We start from the raw sequence: 16813 nt of genomic DNA on the forward strand, positions 1-16813 counted from the left end.
TTCTTCAACATGGGTGTTTCTTCTGGTTTGGAGCTAATCGTATGGCAGAAACGTCATCAGGACACACGCTGTCTCTCCAGACAATTACCAGCTTTGTTCACACATTGGCTCTGTTAGACGTCATGCAGGCTTTCTGTCAGAGTTGGTAGGAAAAAGTCTGTGTGATATTTGGCCCCTAGCGATTTGGACATTTGTGTTTTTTTTGTGTAGTGCCTCTCGATTTTGTCTTGAAAATTTCTGGAGTAAAGCAAACATATTGAAAGAACTTAATTCAGATCTGAATGGAGATGTAAAGGGAGCCATTTTAGATTTGACTTTTACCATTTCCTCTGACTGTGGAGACACAAAGGCCACAGTGTTACTGTAAAGACAATGCTTATTGTATCTAACTACTCTATCAGATTTTGCTGCCATGCTGCATATCTGACAGGAATGCTCAAATTGTAGAATGATTTGTGTTTTGTGTTTTGGTGTTTTTTTTATATTTTGATGATTTGATTTAACAAAAGGATTATAATGGCTCACAGCCTTGTCACTTCAGTGAGCTGTGTGGAAAATCACTAACTCTGAGGCTAGGGTTGAAAATGTAGCTCACGGTCAAGCTAACTACTTTTGATGGAGAAAACTTGTAGGACTAGTACTAGCAAAAGCCGCCATTTCGATTCATTGTGATGGCTTAGAAGCTGCTGTTTTTATTTTGACAACATAAAAATGTATTTTTTCCATAGTATAAGCAGATAAACCTTATAATTAGTTTGTAAGTTATCTACCCACCCCTAACTCAGTTTAATATCACATATAAGCTTGATCTATCAAATGCATTCACTCCCTCTCCTCAGGTCAGTAAAATCAGTCTGGTAGACTTGGCAGGAAGTGAACGTGCAGATTCCACTGGAGCTAAAGGAACCAGGCTAAAGGTAAGACTTGCATCTTTAAAAACGCTTAACTGTGGTAATAAATAATTGCCTGATATTATCTTGATGACCACTGAATCATTATTTATGGTTGCAGGAGGGAGCAAACATCAACAAATCTCTCACCACGTTAGGAAAAGTTATCTCTGCCTTGGCTGAAGTGGTGAGTATTTTGTGTTGGATCCCATATGTTTTATTTATCTTCTTCTCCTCCTTTACAGTCCATGTCTTACCCTCAACAACTTGACCCTGTCTTCTTAAAGACTTCTTGTCTGGCATGCTGTAATGTTTGCCCCTCTGTTTTCTCTTCTCTTGTCCTTGTAATGCCTGCTTACACAGGATAACTGTACCAGCAAGGTAAACCCTTTGACAGCTAAAGCACTGACCTCTAATTCATCCCATGAGACAGATTTTACAGATTTTTGCTATGTGCAGTGTAAAAAAAAAATCTGCCATTTTATCACCTTTAAGTGCCATGCGTTTAGGAACCTTACACAATTACACCCACTATCATTGCAATGGAGCAATAGCACATCATATCAGCTCTACTCATTTTTACTGTCATTTTGACATGTTGCATCATAATATTGCATAGCCTAACATCGTTTTAAGAATGAAGACACAAAGCCTTGCATCATCTAGGTCTTTTTTGTTGTTTGTTTGTTTTTTTTTTAATCTGATATAACGTTTTTTTCCTACTGCAGAGCAAGAAGAAGAAGAAGACCGATTTCATCCCGTACAGAGACTCTGTTCTGACCTGGCTGCTTAGGGAAAACCTTGGTATAAACATTAGTGTCACTTGATAAACATACTTTACTAGTGGAATTCATGTCTCTTAACTGTTAAGTGAAATCTTCACAGTTGCACAGCGAGATATATTAAGCCATTTGTATAATGGAATATAAAGGAGGGGTGAAAAAAAGGACTGGTGCTAGTGTACATTACTCTCTGCCATTTTAAGAAGAACACTGTCAGCAGACTGTATTTCAGTCTAACTAGATAAGGGCAGTCTTTTTTATTCCTGCATGTATGGAGGAGAGATATGCAGTGTAACACACATTGACATATAATTAATATATTTACAACTTTTTCTATCAGGTGGAAACTCCAGAACAGCTATGGTTGCAGCCCTCAGTCCTGCAGATATCAACTACGATGAAACCCTCAGCACGCTGCGGTAAGCTTTCTGACCCAAGCAAAGATCCTAGCTCATAAAAGTAATTACTTTCTGTGCAGATTTTTGAGTATTTACCACTTAATCTTATTATTTTTAGCTATGCTGACCGAGCTAAGAACATCAAGTGCAATGCTGTCATCAATGAGGATCCCAACAATAAGCTGGTGCGTGATCTGAAGGATGAGGTGGCTCGACTGAAGGAACTGCTCCGTGCTCAGGGCCTGGGAGACATCCTGGACAGTAAGTTTTATGCCATCACAGTTGGCCATAATATTTGCCGCACAGCCACACAGATTCTACTTTCTCTGTCAGGGCCTTCCATTGGCTGGCAACATCCTCAACCTTCTTCACCGTTTCATAGCTTTCAGCCATCCAAACTTTGTTTCATTGCAGTGCTTTAGTTTGTGTCTGGTTAAACCAGCCAAACAAAACTAAAGCCTTTTATAATCTATTTTTACTGGTTTATTTAGCCTTCTTCTAAATATAAGGGTGAAAAGTAAAAAATGAATAAATTCTAAAAAAATAAAGCAAAATATAATAATTTGTAACTCTCATACACTAATGTTTTATACACAATATAACACTAAGAAAATATAAAATATTCTAAGTTAAATAAACTATTTAATGAAAAATATTGGCTCATTTTGAATTTATTGGCAGCCACACTTGGTTGGGACTGGCCCAGTACAGCAGCCATACTTGTCTATATATTTTACTCTAATCTTCTATAAAGCCATTTTGTTTGTATTAATATTATTGTTATTATTATTATTTGTTATTATTAATCTATTTTGCCTTTGAAATAAGGACCTTCCCTATGAAAGACAACATTTACATCTTGATGGGAGTGTATTCTGATCTAAAACCTGTATATACCTTTCAGCACTGGTTGCAGCCCTATACCATTAGAGATGTAGGCATTTTAGGTAAGCTAAAAACCCAGATGAGTCTTTTCCTCTTTAATTTGGAGGATGTGGGATATATGACCTCCAAAGGGACATTCAGATTTTGAATTCTCTAACAACAAAACAAAGTTTCATTGTGCCTCACTTCAGTATAAATGAGCTTTGGCCCAGAGAAGACAGCAGCGTTTCTGGATAATCTGTGTCTCTATCCTTTGCACACAGAGCTGTCTCCAGATTCTCTAAATCTTTCGATATTATCTACTGTGGATATTAGAATATTAAAAGTCTTTGCAATTTTTATGTAGAGAAACAAAATTCTGTCTCTAAAGTGTTCATTTTAATACCCAATCATTTGACAGTCCTGTTGCACATTGACATAATTTCTTTGTAGTACTTTATTTCCAGTCTGTTGTACCACTCATTCATCTCTTTTGGTACTTTATAATATGTGTTGATTCATGTAGAACACTAAGAATATATACGCAGTATTAAAAAAAAATTCTTCATAAAACATGAAAATTAATATAGTAAAATGTGGCTCATTGTGACAAATGGTAGCTTCAAAACTACGTTTAAACATTACACTCCATTTGCTGTACACAAGATTAATGGCTCATAGCTTTGTCAATTAGAGACATAATATCCCCATTAATAAGTTCTAATAGCTAAAGTGATTAATAATCTGCTTACTTGCTAATGCCTGCCAAGATAATGTGCAATGACATGGCACTAACAAGTCAGTCCATGGCATTTATTCTCATCCTTGTCATCAGTTCCATCCAGATTTCTAAGAAATTTCTGTAACATTTTCCTCTCATTCTACTGGTGCTGACTTCTGACCCTTCTCATCTTTTCCTGCCTCCCCTTAGTTGATCCTATGGGGGATGATTGCCCAGGAAGTGGAATCAAATGTGTGTATATGTGTGCCAGTCATGCATTCTGTATCACTATTTGCCCCAATTATAATGGCTAACATTGCTTATATCACATTACTTTTATATCAAAACGGCTGCCGGCGTTGCATGTTAATTGCATTTAAAAAAAAAAAAAAAGCAAAAGCTTAATAGAATAAAACCTGAAATGCAAGGCTTCTGTAGGTGTGCTGATCTGGCAGGGGTTAGCATGCCATTACATTAGCATGCTTTGTGCTTTGCTTTCTGTTATGTTTTTTAAAATGATGGGGGTGAGGCAGCTATTTGCAAGCTCACATCAAACTATTTTAGAAACTACTTGTGCGTTATCCCTTTAAGAAACATTGTTCATAATGTGTCAGTCTTCCCCACCCCCAACACAAATGCATCATTTTATAACCATGTCTTTCCATGTCACTTACTCTCAAGCTTCTTTTGTTGCCAGAGGCTCTTTCTGCTTTTTATTGTGTTTTCTTTCACTAATCATCCACAGCAGGTGACAGTGCTCAAACCTTTAGAATGCCACTTCTGAGTTCTCAAAGTGAGGCTCAGATCTACAGACGGAAAGGTGCATAATTTAATTTTTCTATGTAGCTGCACCAGACGTGTGTATGTATTCAGACTTGACTAACTTAGTTTGCTTTATAGTCTGTGCTTAGTTTGATAGTGTGCTGGTTTTTTTTCTTAAACTTCCCTAACACATCTGCCTTCTTGCTCTTTTGTGCTAATATTCTGTGGAAATGGTCAACGCATATTTTAACGTGCTTCTGACCGAAAGTACGCATTCATGCATTGTTGGTAATTTGTAAGCGTACATTTCCCTCCTGCATTTTTTTTTAAATTTTGTTAAATATCTCTGTACTTTGGGTGTTTCTTGGGATTAAGAAAGCCCACATTTTCAAAACTCCTAAATCCCATTTAATCGTTACTTTTCTGATTTTATTGACTCTTTGACAGTGAAGTGTGTCACATCACAGGCATCTTTGAACAATCTACTTAACCTTTGATTGAGGCTGCTGTGGCTTTGTCATGGTGGATCTTCGAGTGCACGTGTGGCGTGAATCAATTTACTGAACTGCGGGCTGAACTTTGGCAGCATGTGTCTGTTATTTCCCTCTTTCCTCTCGTTGGACCCTCATGCAGTCTCCATCTCCCTTTCATCCTGTAGTTGATAATCTGAAAGCAGTTTTCACTCTGTGTTACAACTCATGAAAAAAAAAAGCCAAAAAGTAACATCTCAATTTTTTTTTCTTTTTTTTTTTTTTTAACATACTAAAAGTTAAGTTCTTATAGTTAATTGCTCCGACCTTTATCCATTCATGGATAAAAGGCATTAAATAAGTTTTTTTTTAATTAATTTTTTTTTTTACTCACTGTACGATAAAGAAGACGACTTAAACTTTGCAGTGTGAAAACTGCTGCTCTTTGTAGCTGACCATCATGCTGATGTTTGTCTTAACCCTTTGGCGTACAACATGTGTCTTACATGGGTCTTTCCTTCCCTTTGTCCCTTCTTTTTCTCCATTTCCTTCTCTTTCCTTCCTTCCTATTTGTTTTTTTGTTTTTCCATTTTATGTGTCTACTCCCTATATCCTATTTCCTGGGCCTATCCCACCTCCTGCTCCTTCTTTTTCCTCTCTCTCTATTGTTGGCTCAGACCTCAAAGACATACAGAACAATAAGCATAGATACTTGCTAGCCTCAGAGAACCAACGACCTGGCCATTTCTCCACAGCCCCTATTGGTTCCCTGACAGCCTCTCCATCCTCTGGCGCTCTGTGCAGCCAGGGAGGCCTGCAGTCAGTCACTAGCATCCAGGAGCGCATCATGTCCACACCTGGAGGAGAGGAGGCCATTGAAAGACTCAAGGTAAAGTAGATGTTGTAGGATGCAGCACTCATGTTCCTACAAGAGAAGGAGAGGCGTACAGATATCTTCTCACTCACAAAAAAAACTTTTTTTCTGTTCAACCAATTTTTTTCTTTATCATTTGGCTTTACAGGGAAGTGCCTTGTAAATCTTAATGAAAGCCATATGCTGAGACAAAAATATAATGATCATTTAAGCATGCTTAAATGATGAAGAGGTGTAGGGTTTTTCTTATGAGAAAATATCCATTTTTGCCATATTGTTTGATTTAATCAGCAAAAGAAAGTATAGTGTAGTCCTTAAGCAATATGATGTGATGAAATACCAATTGGTTTGATAAACTGATTAGAAGTAAATATGTTCACATCAACTTGAAATAACTAAATTAACATCAAAGGCTGTGTATTTCGACGTCAATGTGACTGTTTTAATTTAAGCCCCCACAGACTTAAATAAGATTTTTTTGGCATCTCAGTCCACATGTGGTTTGAGGGCTGTGAATCTCCCCCACTCTCTGTGCGCACACTCACTCTGTAGATAACGTAGCACACAGGGCTGCAACAACCGTCCATGAGGAGCTGCTGTTCCCATGGCAACCATGTTGCCCAGTCTGTCTGTCATCCCAGTGACGTCAAGCACCAACGCAAATACAGAGGAAATTAGACAAAAATAGATTCAAGTCTTATTGGCTTTTTGCTGTGATAGTGAGGGACATGATATTCGTATTTTAAAGGTGTTATTACTATATTGGGGACGCAGAAGCAAACATTGCAAGAAAATTGACCTTTACAGCGCTCATAAAAATGAAAGTATCCACTGAGCTAAATTGGTATATTCTGGTTCATTAAATATTTACAGTTCAGTGTTTCATTAAATAAATCAATATCCAGAGGAAGAAATGGCTCTCACTGCTTTTAAATGCTGAAGTTAATGGAGTGGCTGTTGTGTATGCTAACAGGAGCGTCAACAGCATAGTCAAAGGAGTTGTATAATTGCTCATGCAGAATGGTGTTAGTCTGTCCCTCTTTTTCTCAACCTGAGCAAAAAAAAAAAACATCAGATTTGTTACTAATATGGCACACCGAATCCAGAAAAATTGTTAATGAACCAAATTTAAATCCTCCGATTCACTGCTAATAGTTATTTTTCTCAATCTTTGTGTCATGTGTTCAGGAATCAGAAAAGATCATTGCAGAGCTTAATGAAACCTGGGAGGAGAAGCTGCGGAAGACAGAAGCGATCCGCATGGAGAGGTCAGTGTCATCTCCCAAGGGGGTGAAATGTGTCCTACGTGTGCATCCACCTCATCAGTCTTAATTGGGACTTATATACTAAACTGAATGTCCCCCCACCCATACCTTTGACGTCAAAAAGCAGCAGTCTGTGTCACCCACTCTGTAACTTTCCAGAACAGGCAGTCCAGCGTTCCCTGCCAGCTCGTGCTGTTATCAGTCCGCTGTGTTGTGCTTTTCATTCCAGCTGATATCTGTATCTTAGCCTTGTTTGTGAACTGTGTAACTTCATTCTCTGTGTTTCTCTCTGCCTTTCTATGTGGACATTTAAACAACTAACAGTTCAGTTTTTAACAGTATTGGGCAGCATGTCTTAAGAGCTTGTTCTTAGTGACTTCAATCTTGCTGTTAGGCAACCCCTCGAGGCTCTGTCATTGTCTTTTTACTTCACTGTTGCTGTCTGTCTCTTTGTGTTCACCTATCTGTCTCATTTCCTTTGCTCCAGTTCTGTCTATTTCCCTTACCTTCTTGGTAGTCACACTCTGCTGCACAGGCACCCCCTCACACCCTTTCTTCCCTCTTAATCCTTAATGTAGATGCAGACATCCGCCATATTACAGTCTATCATATCATATGTCTAACAAATCACTCGCTCTCATGTTGTATACTATTAGTTCTCATTAACTTCTGATGAGCAGCACAAATGTCCCTTGAGAAAATAAACTTGCTAGTAAACCACGCAAGAAAATACTTATTTCACAAAAAGTCGCTTTTTCCCCTCATTACAGGGAGGCTCTGCTTGCGGAGATGGGTGTAGCAATCCGTGAAGATGGCGGCACTTTGGGTGTGTTCTCTCCTAAAAAGGTAGGACAGATTGGAGAGGAACAAATGAAACGCAAGCTCAGACACTGATAGAAAGGTGAATGTGATGAATTTCCTGTGTGTGGTGATACCCTGTCCTCCCATCACTTTTTTCTGTTATCTCATTCCCATGAGAACCTTTGCTGTACTGTCCTCTCTTATCTTTCTGTCTGCCCACTTTTGATTTATTTTCTTCACTTACTCAGCTCAGCCATGACCAGGCATTCGATGAGCAATTTGATTGTTTTTCTACCGAGAAGGTTTGTTTAATTAGATTAACAGACAAAATGTCTTCCCTTCACTAGTAATAGCCCCATATCTGGCACTTTATTTAAGTTGTTAGTAGGAATTTAAAATGAAGTGTTCTTTAGGTGTTTTGTGCTTCTGAACTTCTTTAAATGACCTTAAAATTAGATAATCTAAATCAGTGTTGTTTCAGTTTACACCTTTGTGCTAAGTAGGGAATTCAAACCTTTGTTGTAGCTGTTTAGATCACTCTCTGCTATCATTAGACATATTAGGTTATAGGCAGTGATGTCTTCCCTTTCCTTTTTTAAAATCTCCCCAGCAAGTAGGGGCAATGCTACGTATGTGGCATCAGTATAAAGATCAATAGATGTGTTTCTATTTGCTTGTTAGCAGAGTCACGATAGTTACAAAGAAACACATTTATACTTAAATCACTCAGAGCTTTTGTCTTAAGAAACTCCCATCTCAAATCCATCGTTTTGGGGATATTTTAAATTCCTGCTGTTTTTCTGCTGTTTGTTCTGCTTTCATCACATCCATTTTTTCTTCTTTTGATCTTTTTTTCCCTCTTTTTTTCTTCTCCTTTCACCTCCATGGGTTAGCATTTCAGTCAGAAGCCTTGTGATCTCTATACAGACTTTAATGGGGTGTTTTCCCCTAAAAAGGTTGGTGGTGTAGAGGAGTAATTTCTAGGATTGTCTGTAGTCATTGACACTCTAGAGGTGTCAGAGCAGTTCATGTGTTCTTGTTTGTGTGCATCACTGGCAGATAAGTAAGAAAATGTAATCATGCTATGGTTGTTTGATTGACATTCCATGTATCTTCAATGCTGCATATTATATATATGTATATATAGAGAGAGAGAGAGAGCGAGAGAGAGAGATTGTCAACTGTCTTAACTTTTATCTACAGACTCCACATTTGGTCAACCTGAATGAGGACCCTCTTATGTCTGAGTGTCTGCTCTACTACATCAAAGATGGTATTACAAGGTAACCAAAAGTTAATTAATAACAGAAATGCTGCAGCAATCATGGAAAGTTTTTTTGGCCTCTTTGTCCTTTTTATGTCAAACAAGAGGAGCTTTGGGAGTCAGAGCTACTAAATCTGCCAGTCATTGCAAATTTCTTTTAGTCTAAAGTTATTTCCTCCATTCTTTGTCCTTTTGGTTATTTTTGCAGACTATTGCTGTTTAGTATTTATTTATTTATTTTTACATTTTCTCCGCAAGGGCATTATGAGTGATGAAATATGAAAGAACTAATTGTTCTTTAGTGCTCACAAGTAAAAAAAAAAAAAAAAAAAAAGCTGACTTTTTTTTGTTGTTGTTGACAATGTCGTAAAAGAGTATGCAGTCTTTGAAAATGGCCTCTGACTGTTTCAGGGTGGGTCAGGCTGATGCTGAGAGAAGGCAGGACATTGTTTTAAGTGGAGCGCACATCAAGGAGGAACACTGCATCTTCCGCAGCGAAAGAAATGCAAATGGAGATGGTGAGACATGATTTTTCATGCTATAGGTTGATCAGTCCAGTTTAGTTTACAGACAGATGTGCTTAAATGCGTCCAAAAGCAACTTTTGGTGTTGAGTCAGTGAATAAAATAAAGTTATACAGTTAGATTTTCTGATGTTAATGGAAATTGTTGATCTTTACTGTTTGAATTTGAATGATGATGAGCTTTTCAGAGTGAATGACTGTTGGTCGGTGTGCTGTCTCTTTAGTCATCGTCCTCCTGGTGCCTTGCGAGGCATCGGAAACCTACGTCAACGGCAAACGTGTTGAGGATGCCATCCAGCTTCGTTCAGGTGCGAATATAATTATTTTTGTGTATAGAATAAGAAATAGATTTATACTCTCACCCTCCTTCAGCAGGAACTCTTATGCATATTTTTAAGTGCTTGAATAAAAGCAACAAGACTTCTTTAAACTGAACTGAAGACTCCTTTCAGATAAGAGGCGCTTTCAAGAACAAGAAATTAAAATTAAAAGCCCTGTTGCCTTTGTTCAAGCTCTTAGGATTACCTTACCTTGAATCACAGAGTATTTACAACAAAAAACTTTCAGTCTTTTCAGTCCTGAAGGAGACATGTTTTACTACGTTGATGATGATGTGCTTTTCCCTTGTGTGTTTAGGCAACCGTATTATAATGGGAAAGAACCACGTGTTCAGGTTCAACCACCCAGAGCAGGCCAGAGCTGAAAGAGAGAAGACCCCGTCTGCAGAAACCCCTGTAGAGCCTGTGGATTGGACGTTCGCTCAGAGAGAGCTGCTGGAGAAACAAGGCATTGACATGAAACAGGAAATGGAGAAAAGGTATTTAAGCTGTCCTGATTGTTTCATATTATGTAATTATTTGGAGATTGTCTTTGTAGTTGTATAGTTTCCAATATGGATTGTAATATATATTTGTTTTCATTATGTTTCATTTGTTTGCATCATTTGCTTGTGTAGGCTTACCGAGATGGAAATCTTGTACAAAAAGGAGAAGGAAGAAGCAGACCAGCTTTTGGAGCAGCAGCGACTGGTGAGTTCAAATAAGTTGGAGCATAATCTGATCTACATTGTGAATTTAAAGGATTCAGTCTGTTTTTACTAGCTGTCATTTTAGATGTCTGAGACAGGTTTGTGCAGACTGGGTTTAAGAACTGTCAAAATATGGTTTAATTATTTCTATGTATATAAAGTTAATGATCTCATGATTAGAAGCAGCTCCCTGATATCCAGCTATACTTTGTGTGTGATTTTTTTAAGGAAAGTTAAAGCATGGTTTTTCCCCTGGTCAATTACAGTTGAAAAGCCTGTATCTGTTTTTTGGATGATAGTTTAATTTGGTCAATTTGGATCTAGTACTAATTCTGTTCTGACACTTGAGATTTGTGTTTGTGTGTGAATCACACTTTTACTCCTAGTGCATGCCTGTTCTTCTTGCATGGAAGTTTTTTTCTGGTTTGAGACAGATGAGCTTTTACTTGCCTTTTCCTTGAATTTAACTGATTTTTCTCTAGCATTTTGATTGAGTGAGAGTTAGATTGTAAAGCTTTCCCCTCTTCAAATCCCCGTTTTCCCCTTTCTTGTGTCTTCTGTAGTGGATCTGAATCTTGCAAAACAGCAACTTCCAGCTTAATTTAATTTGATATCAAGATCAAAATTAGTTTAAAATAATTTAGCATTGATCAGCCTTGAAACACAGATCAAAAAATGCTGATTTTGCATGGTTCATGTTAATAGCATGTTTTCTTAACTCATTCAGTCCTGGTTCTGGACTAAGTTGCAGTGCTTTTGAGGAGGTCAACTCTGAAGTGGCTGTTGATTTGCTTGAATTAGATTTAAACTCTAGTTTTCTTGCTCTGTTTTGTCCTGAGTTTCATTTCTTCAATGCAATTGCTGACATGTACAATGCATTGTGATAACAAAATTTCCTGCTGTAGTTTTTGCCAGATGGTGACAATGTGGTTTCTCATTGACTTCTTTGGCCACCTTTCTTTGCTAGCCCTACTTGGCATTTGTGTAGCACAGTGGGGGCACGGCTCCACAGAGTTACCACTTCTCACAACTGAATCAGTGAATCACAGACTTCTCTCTCATATTCTGGTGGGTTTATGTGCAGAACTACAGGAATAGGTTTCTCCCAGGGGCATAACTTGCCCAATTCTAGCCAAAGACAGTCTCATACACAAGAGCTGGACATCAGTACTGGTTGTGATCTGTAATGTTCCTTGTCTACAAAAAAGTAAATAAATACAAATGAGAAACTGCATTTTTGTTTCCAACTAACAACTTTCTTGTAGTGGATTAACACTTGCACTCACTTCTGCCTCTCCTCTCTACTGGTTTTCTGATCAGCTGCAAGAACACTGTCTTCTAACTCACTGCTAATACTAAAGCAACTCAAACCCTCTGGAGTAAAGAGGGGGGAAAGCTCCAAAGTCTATCTCCATGCATGCGACTGTAGCATGTTGGATCCAGCTGTCAGTCATAAAATTTTCAATTAAGAAGAGGAATATCACAAAACATTACAGAGGTGCTCCAATCAGTAACTATCATCTATTGAAATTTTCTTTCTAATCATGATAGACATGCTTTACCTTTTACTTTTAATATCAATATGCAACTTTGGGAACAAATTTTACAAATATATATATTTTCCCATTATTGAGATATAAGAACTCATCTTGATATTTAAATTTAACTGGAAAAGAAAAAGGAAAAAACTGAGAAGAAAGTCAATGATGCCACTGTTTATTGTACATTTGGTTTTCTTTTTTTCTTTGTTGTTTTTTCCCCTTCATTTTCATTTTGAGTATAACGTTGAAATGAAAGTGCATGATGCCATACATCTTGTATAGTAATGATGTATGCAACATATCATTTTACAGTTTAATGGTTATCTTCGGCAAAAATCCTAAGTTTCAAAACATTGAAATTCTTGATTTAACTTTGACTTGACTCTTGGTTTAAGTTCCCATGTTGCATATTTATGCCTTTTTATACATTCTTATTTTTAAGCCATCCTTTCATCCTCGCCCTGATTTCACATTTTAATTTCTCCTTTTTTTTTGGGAACCATTTGGTTTGTGTCCTGTGTTGTTTTCTCAAGGATGGAGACTCTGATAGTGGGGATGACTCAGATAAGAGGTCTTGTGAGGAGAGCTGGAGACTGATCACTTCCCTGAGGGAAAAGCTACCTCCCAGCAAGCTGCAAACCATTGTGAAAAAATGTGGATTACCCAGCAGTGGGAAAAGAAGAGAGCCTGTAAAAATGTACCAGATCCCTCAGCGGCGCCGCATCACCAAGGACTCCAAGTGGGTGACCATCTCTGACCTAAAGATCCAGGCAGTCAAAGAGATCTGTTACGAAGTCGCGCTTAATGACTTCCGCCACACACGGCAGGAAATTGAGGCACTGGCTATCGTGAAGATGAAGGAGCTTTGTGCTAGCTACAGCAAGAAGGACCCCAACGAGCGGGACTCGTGGAGGGCAGTAGCTCGGGATGTTTGGGACACTGTTGGAGTTGGTGATGAGCGCATTGAGGATGTCATAACCAATGGTTCTCGACCAGGAGTGGTTGTTATGGATGAACTAAAAGTACACATTGATAAACTTGAGGACATCCTGCAGGAGGTGAAGAAACAGAATAACATGAAGGATGAGGAAATCCGTGCTCTCAGGAACAAGATGGTGAAAATGGAAAAGGTCCTCCCGCTCATCACCCCAGAGGGCCAAGAAAAGCCTCCAAGCGGGGTCGCCCCAACTTGTGCAACCAGAACTCCCAGCCCCCGAGAAGGAAAACCTCCTTTGCCCGAAAAACCTGATGGAGAAGATGTGGATTCACAAACAGGCCAAAGTTCAGAAGATGACTCAACCTTAAAGCGAGGCCACATACGCTGGATGCGTCAAGAGCAGGCTCGCCTTAAGAGTCTTCAGCAACAAGAGATCTCCAAGCAGCTCCGCCGGCATACCGGACCACATCGCTTTATACCGCCAGAGGACCGTAAGCTACGCTTCCCCTTCAAAAGTAACCCCAAGCACCGCAACTCATGGAGTCCAGGTACTCATATCATAATTACAGATGAAAAAGTCATAGAGCTAAAGGTGCCCAAAGAAGCTGTTGAGGAAGTTGAAGGAGAAAGTCAGGCTGAAGAAGAAGTACAGCCTAAGGACAAGGTGGCCGCTTCAGTTTTCCACGTCACTCCTCCTCTACCAAGCCCATCAGTTCAGCGTAGAGGCAAAGACTTGGAGCAAGGTTTAAACCAAGGTCACAGACATAACTATAGGAACAACCAACACCTCCAGCCCCATGAACGAGGCCGCAGTAACTCTTTTAATCACCGTCAGCGGCCCTCTGGCTCCATGGAGTCACTGCAGCAGTCTGAAAACAACAGAAAGCACACACAGGCCTTCTACCAGCCCCGGCAGCACCAGAACCAACCAGCACACCTCCCTCCTCACATTCAGCTGCAGCTCTGCCACTATAACAACATGATGTATGCAGACGGTAGCTTCAATGGCTACCAGCTGTACCATCACGCTGATCACGCTAACCATCCAGGCAGCTTTCAGGCACCTCCACGAATGCGCAGGCAAATGTCTGCCCCTAATCTGAAAGCCAGCAGAGAGACGGCAGTCTGACCTTTGGAGCGAGGAGCTAGTTTCATACACTTTTATGTAGGCAAACACATTACAGATCACAACAACAAAACTGACTTTTGCACTTGATCAGTGTGTTACTGGTTGAACCAAGTATTAAATGTACTGTAGAGGAAAAAAAAAGATTTTATCATCATCGTCGTCATATTTGCCTTTTTTTTTTTTTTTTTTTCCAGTTTTTGCTGTGTTGTGTCATAAGTAGCACTGGGAGAGTTGTCATAAGGGTTTAAAGCCAACAGATGATAACATGGACTGTTTTTACAGGAGACACACCTGTTGTTAAATTAGCATGAATGACAATTCATGAACTGTGCTTTGATTTGCCAAAATGATACTGATGGTTGACATTCTGAGTTTACATTTTTTGCCATTTTAGTTTTAAATAATGTTGAATGTTTTTAGCCACTAGATTATGAACACATTGAATTTAGATTTAAACTTGTTGCCCAGGTGAGGAACGGAAAACAGCCTATATTTATTTCCCTCTATGTATGGTTAAACTGAATGTTAGTATGGGAGAAATAAGTCCTCTTTACAATATTACATCTTTTTTGTACCTTCGCAAACATTTTTTGTCATTCAGTCATTAGCCTTCATCAGCAGTTAAAGCACCATCTTAAAATTTATATTGGAATAACTTGATGCACCAGTCAAATGTGTGCCTTTTAAGCTGAGACTGAAATATTAGTAAATGTAAGTGGTTTTCAGAAAGTGCCTTTTAATGCACTAACTTCATTAATCCTACTATGCATTTGCAACTTAGCATTTTCTTTTCCTTCCTTTTTAATCTAATGTGTTCTCAGGACTGCCACTTAATTTTGTCAGTAACTTCCCAAATCACCTTATCAAATCTAACTTTTGTGTAATTCACACTCATTTATTCATATTCTTATTGAGCTTCTTGTTTTCTTGAGCGATAACTTTACTTTTTCTTTCTATAAATGTTCTGATTGATTTGATAAATGTAACCTCAACCACTTCCCGGAGTCATCACAAAGCTGTATATTTAGTCAGGGTGCAACCTAATGGTATTTTTTTAATGTTTTTAATGTTTTCAAGATTATTTTTAACCCCTTATGAAAACCTTTAATTGAGAGTTTGTTTTTGAATCCTGGGGCTCACTGAGGACTCTATGAACCACTATGCTAAAATGCTAGGACCTTAAAAAAATGCTCCTGTGTGAAAGTTTCACTGTGAACAGTCCACACCAGAATAATTCCCTTTCTTTTTCCTGTATGAACCAAACACTATGAAAAAAATAATTTTGGTTTAAACCAGTCTTAAAATTTTACCTTTGTGGTTCATCGCGTAAACACAGAGCTCACTGTGTCTCAAATGGATACCCACTGAGTGTTGTCATGGTTCCCAAAGTCTGGCCTTTAAAAATGTTGGAAGACGGACAAAGACTTGAAATGTTTGCATAATTGTTATTCAGGAGAAATGTCCATATCAAATGAGATTTTGAGTACTGCCTTGTTTTAGCTGCATATGTTCTGTACACTCATGCAACCTCTTGGATAAATACATCTGAGTGACGCTTTATGAAATAAGTTGTCCTTGTCAGTGTCTTTGTGTATTTGTGCTTTAGCTGAAACTTTTAGATTAGCACAAGGTTTCCCTTCCTCTCTTTTTTTCCTTTTCTGGCTGTATTTGTAGCTTTAAAAGATCCCATTAAGTATTATAATTCAACAGACAGCGTGGGAGTGGCCTTTTAAAGACTATCAAATGTTTATTAAATCATTTAGTTGTACACTATAACTTGCCACTTTGACTATCTTTGCATGCAGTTACATACATGTCTTCAGCTAAAATAATTACTCTATTAAAGAATGTTATTTAGCTTTTACTCTGGTGCTGATGGTAACCATGCAAGCTGGAAAGCATACAGTAGCAACTGAACTGTGTGAACTGTTCTTTTGGAAAAGTGTAAATCCCTTTGCCATGTCTCAACTCTGAATGTTTTTCTGCTTTTTAAATCTACAGTATCAAGTGCCTCATTGTGGCTGTGTACAAAGCTTAGCTGCTTCTTAATCAAGCATTTCTTTGCAAACATATTTGAAGAGTATTATTCACATGTTGAAAGCAAAAGAAAAAAAGAACCTCACATCTGTGTTGCTGGAGGTTTATTTTCAAAAGTTGAATGAAATAAAATGACCTGCTTCCTGTGCAGTTATTCGTTATAAACGGGTGGTGTTTGTTTGTCTTTGCCAGAAAAACCAGTTTAGTAACTGAATCAGATGTTGACATGTACTTACTACACAGGAGACTCAGTTTAAGACATTGTAAAACAGTTTGGTTAAAGCTACTGAGAACATGTATGTAAAAAAGATTGTTACATCATTTTCCTGGTAGATACAAAAATCTGAATATCTTAATTTAATACGTCTGAATTCTACATTGTTCCACATGTACACCTATATTTGAGGATGAAGTTAAATTTAATCAATGGCAAATTAGGCATTTTCAAGTGAATAATAAGAAGTAGACTCAAATGCTATATTGTGTAGAAATATACTTTGTAAGTGTACTTTGAGTACAGCAGGGACT

At 38.2% G+C, this 16813-nt stretch overlaps 1 protein-coding gene across 8 annotated transcripts in view; it reads left to right on the top strand.

Annotated features, from left to right (window-relative positions):
* The window catches only part of kif1b (kinesin family member 1B), a 53643-nt gene that overhangs the window by 18353 nt on the left and 18477 nt on the right, over positions 1-16813 (top strand). For 2 of the 8 annotated variants that reach the window (XM_042003916.1, XM_042003920.1), the window contains exons 8-22: positions 840-917; positions 1012-1077; positions 1254-1271; positions 1619-1694; positions 2013-2091; positions 2189-2331; positions 3866-3907; positions 5643-5776; positions 6950-7029; positions 7797-7872; positions 9031-9110; positions 9503-9609; positions 9839-9922; positions 10251-10431; positions 10570-10642. In XM_042003916.1, coding sequence (XP_041859850.1) covers positions 840-917; positions 1012-1077; positions 1254-1271; positions 1619-1694; positions 2013-2091; positions 2189-2331; positions 3866-3907; positions 5643-5776; positions 6950-7029; positions 7797-7872; positions 9031-9110; positions 9503-9609; positions 9839-9922; positions 10251-10431; positions 10570-10642 — 1317 coding nt within the window. Of the gene's footprint in view, positions 1-839; positions 918-1011; positions 1078-1253; positions 1272-1618; positions 1695-2012; positions 2092-2188; positions 2332-3865; positions 3908-5642; positions 5777-6949; positions 7030-7796; positions 7873-9030; positions 9111-9502; positions 9610-9838; positions 9923-10250; positions 10432-10569; positions 10643-12715; positions 16447-16813 lie in introns of those variants that run through there. The other 6 variants (XM_042003917.1, XM_042003921.1, XM_042003919.1 and 3 more) reach the window with 4 other exon arrangements.

This window comes from Melanotaenia boesemani, chromosome 13, assembly GCF_017639745.1.
Source record: "Melanotaenia boesemani isolate fMelBoe1 chromosome 13, fMelBoe1.pri, whole genome shotgun sequence".
In the NCBI taxonomy this organism is placed as follows: Eukaryota; Metazoa; Chordata; class Actinopteri; order Atheriniformes; family Melanotaeniidae; genus Melanotaenia; species Melanotaenia boesemani.